Source organism: Vulpes vulpes, chromosome 7, assembly GCF_048418805.1.
Source record: "Vulpes vulpes isolate BD-2025 chromosome 7, VulVul3, whole genome shotgun sequence".
In the NCBI taxonomy this organism is placed as follows: Eukaryota; Metazoa; Chordata; class Mammalia; order Carnivora; family Canidae; genus Vulpes; species Vulpes vulpes.
The window spans coordinates 101082900-101103798 of record NC_132786.1 but is presented as its reverse complement, the minus strand read 5'-3'; the positions used below and the strand labels follow the sequence as shown (position 1 = coordinate 101103798).

The 20899-nt window shown below is 38.2% G+C and overlaps 1 protein-coding gene across 1 annotated transcript in view; it reads left to right on the top strand.

The window, feature by feature from the left end:
• The window catches only part of RAPGEF5 (Rap guanine nucleotide exchange factor 5), a 228835-nt gene that overhangs the window by 182814 nt on the left and 25122 nt on the right, over window positions 1-20899 (top strand). The window contains exons 13-20 of the mRNA XM_072764532.1: window positions 3795-3939; window positions 5525-5622; window positions 7556-7586; window positions 8546-8624; window positions 10829-10978; window positions 14592-14689; window positions 18068-18190; window positions 20108-20286. Coding sequence (XP_072620633.1) covers window positions 3795-3939; window positions 5525-5622; window positions 7556-7586; window positions 8546-8624; window positions 10829-10978; window positions 14592-14689; window positions 18068-18190; window positions 20108-20286 — 903 coding nt within the window. The remainder of the gene's footprint in view (window positions 1-3794; window positions 3940-5524; window positions 5623-7555; window positions 7587-8545; window positions 8625-10828; window positions 10979-14591; window positions 14690-18067; window positions 18191-20107; window positions 20287-20899) is intronic.

The window sequence follows — 20899 nt, the reverse complement described above, 5'->3', positions numbered from 1 at the left end:
GGTCTCAAGACTTAAGAAATCTGGCGGTAAGTTTGGCCCATGGGGTTAACCCCACAGTCAAGAGGTTGAGTGTACTGGCAATAAGTGAACCTGTAAGACAATCAAGTGCTTAGTGTCGGGGCACTTGGACAGGAAAATGTACGTACGTGATACCATGTTTCTCGGCAAGTGTCCCGGGGCCAGATGAGCCGTCCCCCACATGGGAAGTCTAAACTCTTCCCTGGAAGCAACTTCCATCTTTTCAGAAGCTTTGTGAAGACATGCACTGTTAGAATGACGGATGTGATTAGAAGGTTAATGATCAGTTAAGGAAGCTTTATGATTTGTTACATTAGCTGGAATGATGCAACAGTTGAAAGGCCAAAAAGCCAAGTTAATTGACTCAGTCTCCCTTGACTCCCAATGTTCAAGGAAGATGCTTCAGAAGCATTTAAGAAGCCTGTTTACTGTCAGGTATTTATCAAACCAAACTTGAAGGTTCCACCAGAGCCCCAGTGAACATTTTTAGGAAAATGGAATGTTTTTTTCGGCATACCTGAATTTTATTGACCCCTAATGGAAATGGTCTTGGTAATATTCTTTTCCTGTTAAATAATTGTTACATTTCTCCCCGACTTTATTATAGCCTTTTCCTGCTTGAAAGATTATCTTAAGACTCCGTAAAGGGCATAACTGAAATAAAATATTTCTTAATAAATATATAAAGTAGAAATTGTAGTTACTTGTTAGTGCTTTGCTATGTTCATATGGCCATTCAAAGCTACAGATCTTGTGGAACTTCTTCAAACCAGTTCATAAAATTCATCTTCAAACATTATTAGTTTTGAATTTGGAGTATTTCAAAACCAGATTTCTTCCACAGCTTCCAATGGGGTGTTACTAAGAAATTCTGCAACAATTACAAGGTTTTCAGGTTCTCCTTCTTTAACAGTGTTGTGGAAAAGTAGCTATGAGCTCATTTCTTCTACATTTTAATGCTAACAACTTTTCTAAAAGTATTACAGCCTATTAAACCATATAGTTTGTTTCATAGCAAATAGATGCCTTTAACCTATTGTTTTTAATAGGTTCTTAATAGGGGCACCTGGGTGGTTCAGTTGGCTAAACATCCAACTGTGATCTCGGCTCAAGTCATGATCTCAGGGTTGTGAGGTCAAGCCCTGGGTTAGGCTCCATGCTGGGCATGGAACCTGTTTAAGATTCTCTCTCTCCCTCTGCCCCTCCCCCCTTCTCTCTAAAAAAAGTGAGTAAATAAATAAATAGAATCCTATATTATTTGTGATTATTATTGAGTAATTTAATGCCTCATAGGATTTCCCTAAAGAATCTCTAAAACTTACTTGGCTCTGACCATGTTTTGAGTCTTTGACTAAGACATTCTATATGAAAATTTTAGTTCAAATTCTTAGCAGCCTTTTTACTAATTGTAAAAACCCATGAAATCCAGATTCCTACATGATTATTTCAGTATATTTGCAGACTCTGCTTTTTGTGAAATAATATGAACCATAAACAAAAATGCAGCATCCATATTTGATTTTTATGTACGCCTTAGTGAAGCTATATTATATATCCCACTACCATCACCTTCTGAAGAGTGGTCTGAATTACTTTTTGTTGTTTATCTCCCATTGTTTTCTTTTTTTTCTCCCATTGTTTTCAAACATTATTTATAGATTAGAGCCATTTATGCCGTGTGTGGTTATCTTAGATGGGTACTTTTACTGTGATAGAATTTTATACTTTTCAGCTTTTATCATCATAAAGAGCATTACGTAAGCTCCCAGCCCTAGGCTAGCTAATGTTCAGTGCACTACATGAAGGTATAACCGTCATCCAATACCTTCCTACTATTCCCCTCCTCTAGCTACATTTATATGTCAATATAATCTAGCATGGGCAAAATGTGTAAGAGTGAATATACCTTGATATAGAAAACAGAATAATCCAAATATTAAATTTAATCAGGAAATGTTCTTAAAAAAAAAAAAAAAGGAAATGTTCTTAAAAAACATCTTGTAGGGAGAACAAGATTAAACAAGTAAATGGTAGTAACTGGAGAAGGGCAATGGCTCAATGCCATGGCTAAATTGGCTCAATCCTGCAGATCCATAATTGTCAAGCGTAGATGCAGTACTAAAAAACTCCCTTCTTGACTTATGCATGCTGACCTAAAAGAAAGAAGTTGTCAGTATTTCCTGATTTTCCAGTTTTTCTTCTTTATAGGTGAGGTCATAATAGTCACAGGAAAAGAATATAACATTTGTACAAGTGGAAATAATACAGGCTATAAATTTTTATATTTTGCCTGTTAAGAGAAAAACTAGGAAAGAATAGGTATTTTCCCAGATTCTTTGTTTGCCTGAGTTTATTTCACATATAGAAATCAAAAAAATCAAATGGCCTTCATGTATTTTTACAGAATAAGGAGACAGAGACTAAAATATGTTTTAAGATATTTACAAAGGCTGACATAGATATTCCTATTTTGCTGTTATATATCAGCAATTAAAGAGTGTAGAAACTGGGGATCTCTGGGTGGCTTAGCGGTTTAGCGCCTGCCTTTGGCCCAGGGCGTGATCCTGGAGTCCCGGGATTGAGTCCCACGTCGGGCTCCTGGCATAGAGCCTGCTTTTCCCTCCTGTGTCTTTGCCTCTGTCTCTCTCTCTCTCTCAAATAAATAAATAAATAAATAAATAAATAAATAAATAAATCTTTAAAAAAAAAAAAAAAAAGAGTGTAGAAACCTGTCCAGTAACCCCAAAGCTACCTGTCTTTGGTATCAGCATTTCCTTTTCCTACTTAGCTTTCCATTGTGTCCAAGATAGTCAGAAATGATAGTTTGGGGAACAAAAACACTAGGTTGGTTTGGAAAATGCCAAGCTTCTGTCTCATTCTTTAAACACATTGCTTTTGGGGTTATTATTTTTATGTAATTTTAACAGCACAGTTAGCCACTGTTAACTTTCGGTATATACTATTCCAGGTAATGAAATTTTTCTTATAAATAACCGCAGTTAATAGAAGTAGATGATCCCAACATATTTTCTTACTTGCTTTCCTACTCAACAGTACACTGTGAATGTTGACTGTCAGTAAATGCACTACTGGATCATCAGTTTTATGGCTGTAGATTGCCTACTAATGGATATGTGACGATTTAGTTAACTATCCACAGTATTTGAAGCATTTAGGTTATTTCTACTGTACTTTTCTTTTATTCCAATGAAAATGAAAGTTAGCAGTCCTTTTTAATTATGTTTGTACATTTATCTAGTCCTTTTTTCCAAGCAAATTCCGGGGGTGGGCATTTAAATCATATCGCAAATTATACTCCAGAAATCTGTGCACATTTGGGACTAATTGAGAAGTAACTGGTTTTATAAATTGTGAATTTCTGAAGATCAAAGGATATCTGGCCTAGTTCTGATGTAACTTTTTTGAAAAATGTCTACCTATGTAATAAGGACAGATCTCTTGTAGCCATCCTTGAAATTCATGGGCCACTTAGAATCTCTTCATGGTGGCATCGACCCATGGTGCCTGTGGAACTGTGTCAGCAGCTGTCAGTGCAAATCATCTAATTAACCTTCACGACCTGCCACCAAGCACATGGAAATCATTTTCCTGGTGCATACCTTTTGCACTTCTTACACATATTATTTTCTTCCCACTTGCTTAGATACTTGTAGATCCTTTGGAAAATGCTTTAGCATGTTTTATGAAAATAAGAATAAATGGATCTCTTCATATTTTTTTCCAACAATGCAATATTCTTTCTTAACCACTTGCACCTATTCTGCTAAGAAGTATCAAGGCAAAGAAGAAAACTCAGATGTTCCTTGTCGGAAACGTAAGGTCTTACATCTTGTGTCCCAATGGATTGCTCTCTACAAAGACTGGTTACATGAAGATGAACATTCAAAAATGTTCTTAAAGGTAGTGTAAAATTTCAGGATATTCTTTGATGCCAAGTGACTGATTTTATTTTCAGCTATGCATTTCAAAAATCTCTGGTAAGTTGCAGTCATGCAACTTTTTTGTAATATTCAAAGAAAATATTAATTTATTTTGATTTTTGAGGCCTGATATTCTGTACATCGAATTTTTTTAATTGTATGAAAAAAATGTTTTACGTTTGCTAATTTAAGGTTATTTTATATAATTCATGGGAATTTTGATTGCAGATGGAATGATGAAAACTTGACACTATTTAATATGTTGAGATTTATTCTAAGTTTGAACTAACCAGTCCCATATATACAATATTTGTATAAAACATTGTTTATCACTTAAAAACTATATTGAAAAAATAAAAAAATAATAATAAAAATAATAATAATTAAAAAAACTATATTGACAAGACATACATTATGAAAGTTTCTCAGACTGTGATGTATTTTGAGAATTTTAAGCAATAATAACTTGCAAAATGGGTACCAACCTAGATTTACGATTGTAATTAGATAAACTGATGTTTCCTTTTTTCTTTCTTTCTTTCTTTCTTTCTTTCTTTCTTTCTTTCTTTCTTTCTTTCTTTCTTTCTTTCTTTCTATAGGCTCTATGCCCAATGTGGAGCCCAATATGAGGCTTAAACTCACAACTCTGAAATCAAGACCTGCGCTGAAATCAGTGTCAGACATTTTATCTACTGAGCCACCCAGATAAACTGATAGGTTACTCTCATCACTAATAGACTGCAATACCTTTTGAACACAAATGATTCACATGGAGACAATATGTAGACAATTGGCCGCCTTTGGCCACCAAAACCATATTAGCTGTGCAGGTTAACACAGAGAAAGGGTAGAATGGAATTCAGGCAGGCTGCAGGTCTGATGGATTTCAGAATAGACAAGTATTCAAACTGATTTTGTCTTTCATGAAGGAAATCACTTTGATTTCAAAAGCCAGGTGTCATTTAGGGTGCCTGTGTGGCTCAGTTAAGCGTCTGCCTTCAGCTTGGGTCTTGAACTCAGGGTCCTGGGATTGAGTCCCACATTGGGCTCCCTACTTAACAGGGAGCCTGCTTGTCCCTCTCCCTCTGATCCTCCTCATCACTTGTACTCTCTCTCTGTCTTAAATAAATAAAATCTTTTTTTAAAAAAAGTATAATTTTGACATCCAGTTAAAAACTGGTTTAACCAACACTGTGCCTAAACTAATGTTATTTTTTAAATAACTGGGTAATAGGATTCGGTCAATTTTTTTCCTTCCCAAATGACTATGTGGATATTATTTTTTTAATATAGAATAGGCACGGAAATCTTGAGTAGCCTTCCAGGTATACCTAAGTTTCCAGCATTGACTGCTTATGGCCCCTGAAAGCTGTGGGAGAGCCACATAGTTAAGTGAGAAGCTAGGAGGTGGAATCCCACTTGGGATCTCACTGGTACCTGGTTTAACCCCCTGCATTGGCCCACATTCCACCTATTCCCTCAGCAAGTTGACCATTATATGAGGCCTAATTCTTACAAAATAAGCATTTAACTACCCATTTTTCTTTCTCCACCACCCCCCACAGACCATATACAGGAATGTACTGGATGATGTATATGAATATCCAATACTTGAAAAAGAATTGAAAGAATTTCAAAAGATACTTGGAATGCACCGCCGTCAGTGAGTATTTAATTTTCTATGTTACAGTTAATAAAAGAAAGCAGCAAATGGGATAGAATTTGGGTGTCTTATAAGGTTCATCTTGAACACTTTGAATCTGGGATCCTTCTTGATTCCTTAGCTTTTCTAGTAGTAAGTTGTATATTTTGTTTTTTGTTTTGTTTTGTTTTTTAAAAGTTTTTATTTATTTATTCATGAGAGACACACAAAGAGAGAGGCAGAGACACAGGCAGAGGGAGAAGCAGGTTCCCTGCAGGGAGCCAGACATGGGACTCCATCCAGGGTTTCCAGGATCACGCCCTGGGGTGAAGGCGGCGCTAAACCGCTGGGCCACCTGGGCTGCCTGTATATTTTGTTTTCAATATCAAAATGAATGAACATAAAGTCAAGCTTACTGGCTATTTTTTTAATCGTGTTTGATATGGTAGAAACCAACTGGGCCATAACAACCCAGATACACAAAAACAATTATTTAATAAGTTATTTAATTTTAAAAGTGTAAATATTTAACTTGTCATTTTGGGGGCTAAAAACTGTCTCTAATGGAATAGGGGAAAAAAAGTTTTATATGTAGCTTTCACCAAGTCATGAGGCATTTTTAAATCTCCATTTTATGGATTCCCTGAGGTTTCCTTATCAATTTAGAAGAATTAAAGAAAACCATTTATTCACTGACTTTTGGCATGTGTAAATATCCCAGAGGTATCTATCATTAGTCTTTCAGATTGCCAATACATGACTTACCACTAACGCTGCTTGTCAATTTTGGTGATTGAAAACATCATCGGGACGTTATTCAGTTTTCAGATAGAGCCACAAAGTTAATCTGAAGGGAAAAACTGCTGTTCTCTGATGTACAGTGTGCTTTCTCCTTAGTAAACATGAAATGCATGTGTTGTCAAGTTGTGAGAAACTTCTGTGAAGATTTCAGCAGTCACAGAGGCACTTCTCATAGAAAATGTTAATTCAGGCCTTTCAGATGATTAATTTGAGATTTAAAGCCTGACCTAATTTTAGTAAAAAGAGATCCTATTACAAATTGAAGTCTATATAAATTAATTTAAGGGTGCAAACAAATCACGTGTAAGCTTTAGTCTTCAATCATGAAAATCACACATTTAGAAATTCAGAAATGAAATGCAGTTTAGGACAATGTTAGAAAAAAGTGTTGTGAATTTGAGTGGTGTTCCCTTGTCACAGTCTACACCATAATAAGTTGTAGTATGAAAACATGAACAAATAAATGAAACAGGAAAGAAAAAGACAACCTTTATTACATCAAAATAATCCCCCACATGGAAGTTGGTCTTTGCTGTAAGGTAGGCCTTGTGACCCTTGGGGAACGAATTCATAGCTTAATACCTTTAAATGCATTCGATGCATTCATGGAACTTAATACAGTCCATTTAAAAAACTTACATAAAATGAGAAATAACAGATTGGGAAAATGATAAAGGACTTTTACCTCTTTGGTATAAGATTATGAAATATCTCTAGATTCTGGAAAAGAATTTGAGCTGGGGACCTACAGAATGTCTTCTTTCTACCACACATGGCAACATTCTGGAAATGATGTACCTTGGCTGACTTAACCATCTTACTAACAATAATTTCATCCAAAATCTATCAATTGCTGAGAAAACTTAGAGTTTCTGTGGACTGAATAAATCCAACTCTTCCTTCAGCACTCACTCTCTGTGGGTAAAAAGTAAAATATACCTGTTGAGCAGATAGCATCTTTTCTTCCTTGATTCAGTCGAAATCCAGAGCCCTATGTCAAGGGTGTTATACATAGTGACCTAATGAATATCTGGTTTTATCTTTCTGAAAAGCAAAAACCTCTGCCTAATGTCTGAAAATTAGTCCTTTGTGATGATCATTGCATTATTCTGGGTTTGAGACAAAGACTAAACTTGTTGTCCTTCCCTTTCAGCACCGTAGATGAATATTCACCACAAAGGAAGGTGAGGCAGACCTTTCTCTATCTACAGTGGGGCCATCCAGTTTGGAGACCTTGCTTTGCCTCACTTGGCATTTATTCATAATTAAAATGAATACTGCCTCAAGCACAACAGGAGCAGGCAGGGAAGCCTGGGGTTGTGGCCTGCATTGCTTTCCCTTCACTTTGCTGGTGCTACTGTAGATCCAGAGCCGGTCATAGCCATGTGCCCTTGTCTTGACATTCTGCATATTTTTGGAATCTGAGAGTTTCCCCAGTGTTCCCAGAGTGATATAAATTTGAATTTGAAACACTGATGCAAAAAAAAAAAAAAGGAAGAAGAAAGGGGAAAAAAAGACAAGAATCTTGACTGCAAGGGTGAGGAAGTCTAGTAATAAGCAAAAAGGTTTGTACTTTTCAACCTGACAAAAAGAGAAAGAAGGAGTGTGTTAACGTGTTCACCTTGAAGGGCAAATGCAAAAGAGATGTCAGGCACATGTTTTGTAGAAGCTGATGTATCAGGTGGAGAATCATATGAATAATATAATTATTTCCCTTAAGCAAATCATCATGAGGCAGCAGAAGTATGCAACTGTCCCAAAGTTGCTTTATCCAAAAGCATGGTTAATATTGGGGTGTCTCTCTCTAGAGAAGAATCTGTGGATGTTTGTACTAGCCAGAGGTTCAGAATCACGCTGATACTCTCCAGCATGTTGCAGGGAATAATTATAGGAGCTTTTTGCTTGCTACTGGCTTTGGCCAGGGTCTGTTGTGTTGCTCAGAATCTCCACCTCCGCATACATTAATAGAGGCAACTCCCTATTTATTCCTCTAAGACTGGATGGGTGGGTTTCATTAAAAAAAAAAAAAAAGAAAGAAAGAAAGAAAAATTGGCTGGCTTTTTTGGAACATGTTGTAAACAGCTGTGGTTTTCCAAAGGGCAGGCATGCATTCATTCATTGTTCTCTTTCTCGCTCCTCACAGAATAAAGCCCTCTTCCACCAATTCAGTCTCAAGGAGAACTGGCTCCAGCACAGAGGAACTGTGACTGAAACAGAGGAAAGTGAGTATGATTTTAATGAGGGTTTGAGGTAGGTGGAGGGTGGTTAATCACCTTCAGTTCTCCCGCATTAACACATCAGCCCGCCTTTGAGCATTTCTAGCTATCACAACCCCTGTGATGAGCACATTAGCACCCAATACGATGGCCTTTATGTTCTTCCTTTGAGTGTTGCAGTTTTCTAGATCATACACCAGACCCCAGAGACCAAGAACATTTTTAATTTAGGAAGGGAAAAAGGGAGACTGCGAAGAGTCTCCCTACTTTCTTGGGTAGAGGTGCAAAATGGCCTGGAAGTACCACCTGTTCTCAATCTGTCAGCCCATTGCCTGGGACTGACTGGAAAGTCCACTACAGCCAATGTGCAGGCCAGGGGTGGGGCCAGTCTCTGAGATGCAGAGATGTGACTCTGGGAAAGAATAGCAGAAGGAAGGAAGCGTGGGTGAGATCCTGCAAGGCCAGGAGGTGGCGGGTGGAACCACGCCCCCAGGGCACCTGCGGTGGGTGACAGGGCTTGGGACCCACTCGGAAGACGGCTGCTCTCTCAATACCAGGGGCAGGGGGGACACCTTCTATCTGCTCCCCCACCAAGGTGCTACCTTCTATGTTACAACCTTGTAGCAGAACAAGAAATGGTTTCCTCCCGTTTGCATAAAGGTTGAGTTGAGTACAGAGCCTGGGGAAACACAGCAATGGAAACATTCAAGCTGGTGTGACTAGGAGACGCTCAGTATGTGCTGACATTCTAAGTGTAAACGTCTCATACCTGCTCAGCTTCTCCCATACTTAAACAGCAAAGTGTCCCCACCGATGCTTCTCCTTCTTCAAAGTATTTGTGGAAGCTGGGAGGGAAATGATCTTACCTCCTAATTCCTAGTTGCTGATCCTCCAGACTTATTTGTCTTTAAATTTTATGGGATAATTTCCCAAGCTGTGTTACAAGGAATATAAGTATTTCGAGATGCTCCGGCCTCTTTTTGTTCATCAGTTTATTAAGCAAGGTGTAAACTTTCCTCATATTCAGTGGGTTGTGCACTGGACCTTGTCCTGCTCAAAAATTTTCTTTTTCTGTGGAAGACAAAAAGCTTTTTTGCCTTTCACGTATCTGTTGACAACATATAAATCAACTGTTTATCAGATGATACTGTTTTAGTGACACACCCAACCAAACCAAGAGCAGAATGCTGTCACTGGTTTCTGGTGGCGTGTTCACTTTGAGGTTTATGCATGTAAACTCACGGTTTTTCTTCTGCTTCATTTGCCTTTGTGTGGAAACCATCCTAGGTTTATTTTTGTGGGTCTGTTTAAATTGAGTATAAGATTTCTCTAGGAACTGCCCTCCCCCTTTTTTTTATTTTTTGCAATATGGTAGAGAAGAATATCTCCGTGTATTACCTTTTTGAAAGATGCTAGTATTTTATACATTCAGAGTAGCTGCTGCAAGAAGCAAATAATGTATCTGTTACCTCCACTGCTATTAAACACTTTCTGCTCTCAAATCATAAAGAAAATTTCTTCCAGGACCCCGATTCACCCTGGTGGTATTGGTGTCCTAGTAATAATTATTTGCCCTGCAGACAATAAAAAGGAAATTTAAAGGGCTGGAAACATCACTTCTGTTTAGAAACCAAACTCATCCCCATCTTGATCAGGGACATCATTAAGTGACCAAGAAGCCTGAACACAAAAACCATGGCAAACTGGCAGATTTTTTAGACAAGCTTTTGAGAATTCTAATGGCAAAATGTGGTGTTCTTGAATGAGCCACTGGGACTATTCAGAAATGGAGTATAAAATAAAAATGTATGAGTTAGGTATCTTAATATACTTCTTTGGGAAATCTCAGTAACCCTCAAAAAAGGGACTCAGCTACGGTTCATGTACCACCCATTCCATTGTGGTGTGGTCAGGCTATCTCCACCATGAATGCATGCTTCCGTGACATGGGTCTCTCATTATGGTTTGGGAAGCCTCGGTCCTCGGCATGCTTATTCACCAGCTTTATGATGTCTGTATCTCTTGTGTGGGCAAGCACACATTTCTATATGTATGCCCACAAGGCACCCGTGTACAGACACGAATATGTAAATCTAGTTGGGTAGGTTCTATACTAAAGAGAATAGGAAGGTGGGTGCCTTAATTTGAGAAAATCTGTACCTCTTGGCTACAGTTCTCAGTTCACTAACATTTCTTTTGGTTGTGTGCAGTTTTTTGCCACGTGTATATAACGGAGCACTCCTATGTCAGCGTGAAGGCAAAAGTTTCCAGTACAGCACATGAGATCCTGAAAGTTGTGGCAGAAAAGATCCAGCATGCAGAAGAGGATCTGGCTCTGGTGGCCGTCACATTCTCTGGGGGTAAACTTTTCTGTCCTGGAATATTAATCTTCCACTGGATCTCCCCTGAAAGGAGAGTCGACATTTTTATAGAGTAAATGTGTGGCTTGTCCCTTCTGGGTCCGCAGCTGGATGACCACAGTAACAATAAGAAGCTGCCTCGCAGAGGCGTTTCCATGACAACAGTTGGGTACTGTTGGATCTTGAATTTCCTCCCCAAGAACTGAATAAAGGGCCATGCCAGTGTTTTGAAATATATTATAAAGCTTTTCATATTTTATACTCTAGATAAGCCTTCTATTTTCATATTTAAATTAACTTGGGAAATTGCTAAAGGATGAAATTACTCTAGGAAGGAAAAAGAAAGACAGCCTTGAACTAGTCATATTGCTGCCTGACAGTTTAATACTTAAAAAGACTCCCTGTTGAAGGAAATAAAAACTCCAGTAAGCTGAAAGCTCACAGGCAGTGTTCCTTCAGGTGGACGTGGAGAGTGAGGTCTGGTTATAGCTTTTCCTTCTGCAGGGCCTTATTTATCCTCAGAGAATGGTTTATTGTCTGTTTTGAATAAGATCACACAGATTACAAGCTGAGAGTATTGATCTACATGACCTGAACAGACCCCTTCGTTTTCACTGGGGCCTGTCCGATCTCAGTGTTGCTGGCCTCCTTTTTGGCTTACAATCTTTATTTAATATCTCATTAACCCTGAAAAAAAAAAAAGAAAGTGTCTTAGCATCTGTAGTTGAAAAATGGGAATACCATGTGAACTAAACAGAGATAGGGTGGGAGGGAGCGGGGGAGCAGACACCCGGCATTTCTTGACCCTTTGTTATCCTTATGGTGCTGGGGGAGGAGGACAATATCCGGATTTAACTTGGTGTTAATGCATTTGTGTAACAGAATCTTGTATTGCTTTGTTACCCAGAAGCAGGTAAAATGGTCCCACAAGCTAGTGAATTACATATGCAAACCGTATAGCCCTTCTCTTTGGGTCTCATGAGAATCTCTCCTCCCTCTCAAGGGGCCCTAATTGTGCATCCCATCAAAACGTTATCTAGAGAAAAAGAGCAAAAGTGGGAAAAACATCCGCACTCCCTGGATTTTAACCAGTGTTGGATTTTTAATAAAATATTTCTGGCATGCCAGATAGATAGGATAAATGTATATTATATTTAATTTTAAGTGACCAAAAATATTAGTTGATTCTAAACAATATTAAGCTTCAGCAGAACCAACATTTGTCTCTCAAGACAGTACCATTACAAAAAGTAGTCATTGGGTCCCCATTTTAGAGGAGGAAGGACCCCAGGTGAACACGGTAGCAAAACTGAGACCCTTCTCCCTTGGGGCAGACTCAGAGTCAGCCCAGGGCCACATGTGAATCTGGAAAGTAATGAGTAGCTCTTTTACTACCCAGTATCTATTTGATGGCCATGAAATACCATTTTTACACTCTATTAAATTAGATTCATCAGGGAGGCCAGCGTTGTTCTAATGTGTATAAACTCACTGCTAATCTTCTCTAAAAATACCAGCTTATTTCTTGAATTATCCCACAGATTTGGAAATGTGCCATCATTTCCCATCAATTAGTACTTTTTGTCTGTTAAGAACCTTTCTGCCTGTAGCTTAATATCCTCCAAACAAAAATGCTTTATAAAGAAAAAGAAGGGGAAAAAAGAAAGTTTAATGTATTCCTTGCTCTAATTACCTAATTTATAATAAATAATGTTTTCAATACTACTTTAAAATGAAATGACAATGCAATCTACTCTTACTTTCTTTTTGTCAAAAAAAAAAAAGTTTTAAAATGTCTCAGTGTTGTAGGTTTTGTGGATTTTTCTAAAAGAACTGGTGCTATTATCCTCATGGCTTTCAGTAGGTTTCTAGCTGTTTTCTACCTGGAGTAGGTAAAGTATATGTGTGTAGTAACAGAAACCTACCTGCCTAGTTTTTCAGAGCGTAAAATTCTATGAGCTTTTATCTTTTATGGTGTAATGACAAACCTGAAAATAAGAAAAAAATAATAATTCTTAGGAAATAGAAAAGTGACTGTCAGAAGGCTGTGGCATTTTATTCTGTTGCAAGGGCAGAGGACTCTCATAATTCAGGTATAAAGTGGACATGGGAACATACAGGGTTGCAAGAAATTGTAGCTAGAGGAAGAGGGAGAAGATGGAAAAACTTCAGAGCTCAGCCGTGTGGGACCATTTACCACGCACGTCAATGGCCTGACATGAAAGTGCTATTGATCTTTATAATGCTGGGCCATAAAGAATATATTGGATTATCATTTGTGTACTCTGTATTAAGCAGAAATGTTCAAAACAAAATTTGGCCTTTGAACTGATTAAGTTATCTAGAAAAAGATACATGGAATATTGCATTCCCCAACCAGGCTGGGTAACTATAAGGCTGACTTATAGAAGCTGATTATGTTACAGTGCAATAAACTTGAGGATTAGCTTAGTCAATTCCCGTCTGTAATTTCTAGTTAGGAGGAGGACATTTTTCTACAAAGAAGGCTATTGTGTTATAAGAGAGCTCCAGTGATGGTAGATAAATGGCTGAAGGGGAGGAATAATTTGTAATAAGGCAAATAGAAGAATACTTTTAAAAAGACTCAGCTTTACCAGTAATCAAGAAATTTAAAATAAATGGAGAATCTTTTTTTGGTTTCAGCTAAATAGCAAACTTACCACAAGGAATGGTCAGTGTTGGTCGGTGTAAGAATTTGAAAGCAATTTGGCAGTTCGTGTCAAAAACATTAAAAAATATTCATTCCCCTTTGACCTAGTAATTTCATTACTGGGAATCTATTTTTAAAAATCACCTATGAACAGCCAAAGATTTATGCATAAGGTTGTTGACTTCAGCAGTATATAGTATGGCTGCTATAATAATAGATCCCATTTATCAAGCTCCTATTATGTGCCAGACCTGCATGCTAGTATTTACATATATCTTGCCGTCTAATTTATGTGACAAAAACATTGGAAACTATTAAATTGGTCAACAGTAGAGGAAAGATTACATGATGGTATAAGGGACTGTTATGTAACCAATTAAACAGGACATATACATAAATAATTTTGACAAGTGGATAAGTGCTTATAATAAAATTGGAATATAAAACCATATATGCAAAAACTGCAAATGTACATGTGTGTATGCATCCATACTAATTATGAATGGCATATGTGTAAATAATTGCAACTATATGTATGTGTGAATGTTGTTTACACGCATTTGCATCAAGATCAGAACAAAAACATACCCAAATGTTTAACCACATCACCATCATATGGTCACCAATCTTATCATCATCATCACCAATCTTAGAGTGATTGGATTATGAGTGAATTTTACTTTCTTCCCTAAACTGTTCTCTGTTGTAAAGAACAACTAAATATTTTAAGGAGAAATTGCAGGAGGCTTCTACTTTATGCATGTGGAGCAATGAGGTCCATGGTCCTGTTGTTGCTGTTGCACAGAGGATGCAGAACTAAATTAAATCTGCATTCTAGTTACTTTTAAATATTTTTCTTTGGCAATTTTCACTCTTTAGATATACTGTGTATGCCTACCACTGCCCTTGTGTTTCTAATTACTCTTTTTTTTTTTAATAAAGAAAAGCATGAACTTCAGCCAAATGACTTGGCCATCTCCAAATCGCTTGAAGCATCTGGTCGGATATATGTCTACCGAAAAGACCTAGCCGATACTTTGGTAAGAACTTTTAGCCTTTTCCTGGAAACACACATGGCAGACTACAATCGTATTTCTGTATCTTTCAAAATGAATGTTAGAAAAACACATCGAATTACTTCCTCCTCTTCTGCCAGCAATACACTTATCGGATGACACTAGTTTTGCAAATCAAAGATAGGTACAACTTGAGAAATCCTAAACCCTTCCGAAGTCAAACCTGTTTCTCTCTGGGCCCCTGAAACAAGGGATAGGAGAGAAGTGACCCCCCCCCCATTAATCTTAATTCTATTCCTTCTTTTTTGACACATATGTGGAGATCAAGCTGAAAAATGTTACCCTGTGCAGATTTAAGGGGAAAGAGACTATATTCTTGATTTCTGTCCATTTGGCCCACTTCAAGTGTACCATTCCCAGGAAGAAAGGGTTGATTTTCAGCCTTCCTCATGTAAGATAGGCTTATAACAATGGTACCTGAGATGCCAATGAGGAGTAGGAGTTTGAAGATATGTAGAACCCATGCTGTCAGTTATTTTCATTTCAAATTTAAGAACATTTACGGCTAAGCAGTTAGATGATTTGTCATTACTACTTTCCTAAAAACTTCAGCCTTGTGGTTGCTTTCTGTATGGTCGGATCCAGCCTCAGACTCCTCACCCACAAAGAGTATCATCTAGACCCATGGTCCTAGTCTGTTTCAGGGAGCCATCACCACAGTGGTTCTTTCTAGCCGACTCTTGTATTTATGCTTGAGGAATGTACATACCACATGAGTTAACCAAAACTGCTTATAATAAAAATAGTTTTTGTAAAATTATCTACAAGTATCAACCTGCTAATCATTGTCATTTTTTACACTTCTACCAGACAGTTAGGTGCTAGGTAGTTTACATACAGTATCTCATTGAACATTGCCAGTAACCTTGTGACATTCAGAAAGGCCAAGTAACTTACTCTAGCCTCTGCCTCCAAGTAAGGGAAAATGCTAGGACTCTGGGCCAATAGTTTTTGTCTCTGAAGCTCTTAGACATTCCTCTCATTTGTATATGATGAAAGAGCAAAGGAGAGGAAAATTTTTGTCTTATTTGAGCCTTTCTGCTTCTGAATGTCCTTAAGTTGGTCACACAGGTCCTGTGTCTGTACATGATGTCATTCCATAAGCAAACCATGACAAATAGGATGCCACACCGCATCCTCAAGTAAATAATGAGACTGGCTTGACTTTAACCCTCACTAGGGAGGAGAACAATCTACCCCGTAGCTTCTGTGGAGCTGCTTATGATAGTAGAGACTCACACTCTCTTCCACGCCCTCCTTCCTCCTGCTACGCACAGACTTGGCAATTCCCTGGTATGTACGCCCAGAGCTCTCTCCTACCACTGACCAAGGCCAACTTCAGAAGAGTAGAAAGCAGGCCTAAGCAGTGTCCTAATAGAATAAGTGGGTGCTCTGAAGTATGTTCCCAGATGAGCCAGTTGCCATCCTGCCCTCAAATGTTTCTACCACCAATTCTGCATACTGCCTGAAATTTCCCTGTTGCAATCATAGCTTTCAGTGTTTTATCTCAAAAATATTTCAGTTGATTATAAGGGCAGGATAGATAAGCTGTGAAACCACTAGAACTCACTATACTTAAATATAGATGAATTCATCTTCTCAGAAAGCGGAAATTAGAGCCCTGAATGAATGAATGGGATAGAGAAATAGAAAGTGTTTCTCAGAGAGGGCCATAAACAGCCTTGGATATAACCAGAGGGCAGTATCAGAGTAAGGAGTGCATTTAGGAAGAGAGTAGGAGGGCTAAAAAGCCAAGTGAAAATATCCTTACATCTCCAGATTAGTATACAGAGATTTTTTTTAAAGATTTTATTTATATATTAATGAGAGACAGAGAGAGAGAGCAGCAGAGACACAGGCAGAGGGAGAAGCAGGCTCCATGCAGGGAGCCCGATGCAGGACCCAATCCCGGGTCTCCAGGATCAGGCCCTGGGCTGAAGGCGGCGCTAAACCACTAGCTTAGCCACCCCGGGCTGCCCAGTATACAGAGATTTATGTTGCTTCCCAACTCTTGGCTCTTCCTCTGAATGCCTGCAGCATAGCATGGCATCTCTCTGATTCCAGACTAATCAGGCCATGAGAAACATGGGCTTTCCCCCACTCAATATTTGAACATGCATTCTTTCAGCCCACCCAATGAGCTCCACCCTGTGTCCCACTCTGGACTCCAGGGACAACTTGTACCTTGACCTGCTCTGAAGAGAATCAAGTCTGTGGAAAAGCTCTGTGAAGGTCTTTTGTCATTTTTTTTTTCAAATTAGCAAACCTTTTAAAGCAATAAAACTTGTAAAATGCAAATAGTTTTGCAGTTTTAAAATAGGAATTAATATTTGGAATCTGAAATATTCCCTTCATCCTGTCATGTCATTTATTTTTGCAAAGTCCCATTCCTTTTTTTTTCCAAGTCATTAGCAGTTTTAACATCATGAACTACTCAAATCCAATCCCTCAAATAGAAGAATCTTGTTTTATTTTTTTAAGTATACTCTAAGCCCAGCAAGAGGCTCAAACTCACAACCCCAATATCATGTGCTCTACCAACTAACCTAGCCATGCCCCTGGAGAATTTGTATTTTAATTAGGAAGTATCAAATATTTTGAAAAAGCTGTTAAATAATTTTTAATAATTTAACAGTGACAAAATATTTAAAGTTATGGTGGCATTTAATAATATCATACCAGATTTTAAGGAAATAAGATTACCAGACTCATGTCTACTTGTGTAGGTAAAGCAACGGATACTTAATCATCTACCATGGGATATAAATGAAGTAAATTTTTTTTTATTTTTTGTTTAAATTTTTATCACTTTCCACAGGCATTTTAATAAAATTTGTAAATGTGTGTCTGGGATGAGGGTTGTTAAACATATTTCCTGTAAAAGCCATGTCTGTCTTTATTGAAGTACACCATGACATTTCTTTTGTTTGTTTTTATACTAACCTGCTGGCACATTAATTCTTACCAGAAGCCAAAGTGATTTCAGGGCTCTCGCTTTCATTATGCTGTCTGCTGGGGCAGTGTTTTATAATCAGATTTGTGGATGCGTACACGTGTGTGCATGCATGCGTGTGTGTGTGTGTGTGTGTGTGTGTGTGTGTGTCGGGGGGAGGAGCAGGCTAACTCAATGAAGTATCATTGATCACATTCTATTGTTTCCAAGGCTGTTTTCCAAATTGGTTGTAACTTACCAAAGATGAACAGACCAGGGAAAATATTAAGTGCACTCAGACAAGATTACTTTCCTAATCTGGGCTTCTAGTGGCTTTCTGTGGCCATCCAGTTCAGTGCCAAACATTTGGGAATTACTGAGGATCCTTTTGCTTCTGTCTGTTGGTTTAGAACCCATTTGCAGAAAATGAGGACTCGCAGCAAAGGTCGATGAGGATTTTGGGAATGAACACTTGGGATCTTGCTCTGGAATTAATGAATTTTGATTGGAGTCTCTTCAATTCAATTCACGAGGTAAGTAAGGAGTGAAAAGATAAAATAAATGCTAGTGCTATTTTAACTGTGCATTCTTTTTGAAGAGTATGTATTTGTATGTGATTTGATTTAAGGAAGATCCATCATCGGGTGATATGGTTATGCTTAGGATACCATAGCCCAAAAGATATTTGGGGACTTTAAATACACTGAAAGACTGACCCAAACCTAGGAAGATCAGAATACATGATCATACTTTATTTGTTCCTAGTATAACCGTATGTGTACTGTAGTATAAAAATGCTATATTTTTATATTTATGAATACTTCTATATTTACATATTTATGAAGCTCTAAGGGGGTTGAAGAGCTATTTCACATTTGACAACTTTGATATTGATACTTATATTTTCCATAAAGTTCACTGTAGTTATACAAGAATCGTATTTATGCACATACCAACACACACATACAGCCATTCTTTAACTCAAGAACATTCTATAAATTTAGTCTATACTGCAAGACTTAAAGTACTTTCTTGAAGCTTTGGAGATACATTTCAAATTTTTATGTTCATCAGCCCTCCCTTTGGAGACAGCTTAAACATATATAGAATAATAATATATTAGGGGCAAAATGCTGCTGACAATTAAGAAATAAATGTAGCCAGTAGAAAGGCTCACAGGAACCAGGAGATGAAAAATGAGACAGCTCTGTGCAACCATATGTTGCATTTGCTTTGCCATGTAGTGAAATTTTTCATTACAAAGCAGCCTTTCCTTCTGAAGAAACTCACGCCCAACTTGGGGACTTGAGCTTCAGTTTCATTTTAGAATGAATGTCCTCATATTTTCTCATTAAAAAATTCCAACATTAAATCTAAACAAATAATGAATTCATTTGAGCTAAATAATTTGTGTCTTTGGAAATGTTAGTAGAAAAAAAAATGTTAGTAGAGTAGGTGTCCTTGCTTAGCTGCTTACTCAGTGGGAGAATGGGAGTCATTTCTATAAAGTACACACACTTGCATGCACACAAATCTTTATTTAAAAACAAATCTCGGGCAGCCCAGGTGGCTCAGCGGTTTAGCACTGCCTTCGGCCCAGGGTGTGATCCTGGAGACCCGGGATCAAGTCCCGCGTTGGGCCCCCCGCATGGAGCCTGCTTCTCCCTCTGCCTGTGTCTGTGCCTCTCTCTCTCTCTTTCTCTCTCTCTCTCATAAATAAATAAATAAAATCTTTTAAAAAATAATAAAAAAATTTTTAAAAAATCTCCTCTGTTGCTCTACATATAAGCAGTCTCTATAAATAGTTGCTCATCTTGCTCAATTTTGTAAATGTTGGACCTTGCCCTAAATCTCACTCTTGTTCTGTTTATGATTTTACTGAATCTTTTATCCGTAATTCTCAGAGAGTAGGTACCCAGAGCAGCATCAGCAGCACCACCTAGGAACTTGTTATAAATGCAGGTTTGGGACCCCACCACAGACCTACTAAATCAGAGGATTGGGGGGTTGGGGCCCAGCAATCTGCTGAAAGAGGTCTCTGGGTGATCCTGATACACATTAAAATTTGAGAACCCTTGTCAGAGGGGAGGTTCATCTACCTATACTAGTGACAATCATTTTCACTTGTTTTTGCCAGTATAACAATTTCAGGAGGTTTGGATTTGATTAAGCCTGTGATTTAAACTTTAAAACTTCTTAGATTTTCATGTAATACTGTGTCATCTGCACATTCTAAAAATAAAACTTCTGTGAGAATTCTAAGTGAACATTATTTAATAAGACATCTCTAAAGCTACATTTCAAATTGAATATACTGTTGCTATGTTCTCATGACACATTATGATATGAGAATGACTACCTGAGGTAGCTCTTAAAAAATGGACTGTCTTTTGGATCAACTTGTCTTTGTGCTGACAATAAATGCTGGTTGTGAATCCATCTTCTTTCAGCAAGAGCTGATCTACTTTACCTTCAGCCGACAAGGCAGTGGAGAGCACACGGTGAACCTCAGCCTTCTGCTGCAGAGATGCAATGAAGTCCAGCTCTGGGTGGCCACGGAGATCCTGCTCTGCAGCCAGCTGGGCAAGCGAGTGCAGCTGGTGAAAAAATTCATCAAAATCGCTGCGCAGTGAGTTTCTGGCAGTGAAAAGTGCAATTCCTCTCATCTCCTTGAGAGAGTACATTTTTTTTTCCTTGTGATGATTAGAAGGGTTAGGAGGTAAAAGTATAATACTGAGTTAAGTGACCGAATGATTGAAAAGGTCTGTCCTTGAATATTTATGTCTTTGCATTTGAAGTACTTATACTTTTAAGTCACTGTTAAAATACCAAACTAAAGCACTCAGCTCTGCGGGCCAGAACAGTTAAGCAGGCAGTGCACACATGCTCCATCCTGCAAGCTAAGCTACAGTGTGGCTGATAAGCTACAGCAGGCTAGGAAAACTGGGAAGATGACGTTAGGAGGGAGAATTATTGCAAATCAGGTGCATTCTAAGATCCTGTTCTTGGCTGCTGAATGCCCATGGTTTGAGCTTTACAAACTCCTTAGCAGGCCCAGCCCTGCCTGGTCCTACCTGACCTCTGAGCTTCACCCACTGGGTACAGCTGAAGCCACTCTGAAATGCTGGCTTTCCCATGCACACCACCCCCAGGCCTGGATATGGTGGTGTTGACTCTGCCAAAATGACCACTTCCACCTTGCAAATTGCTGTCATTCTTTAAGATCTAGGTCAAATGTTGCT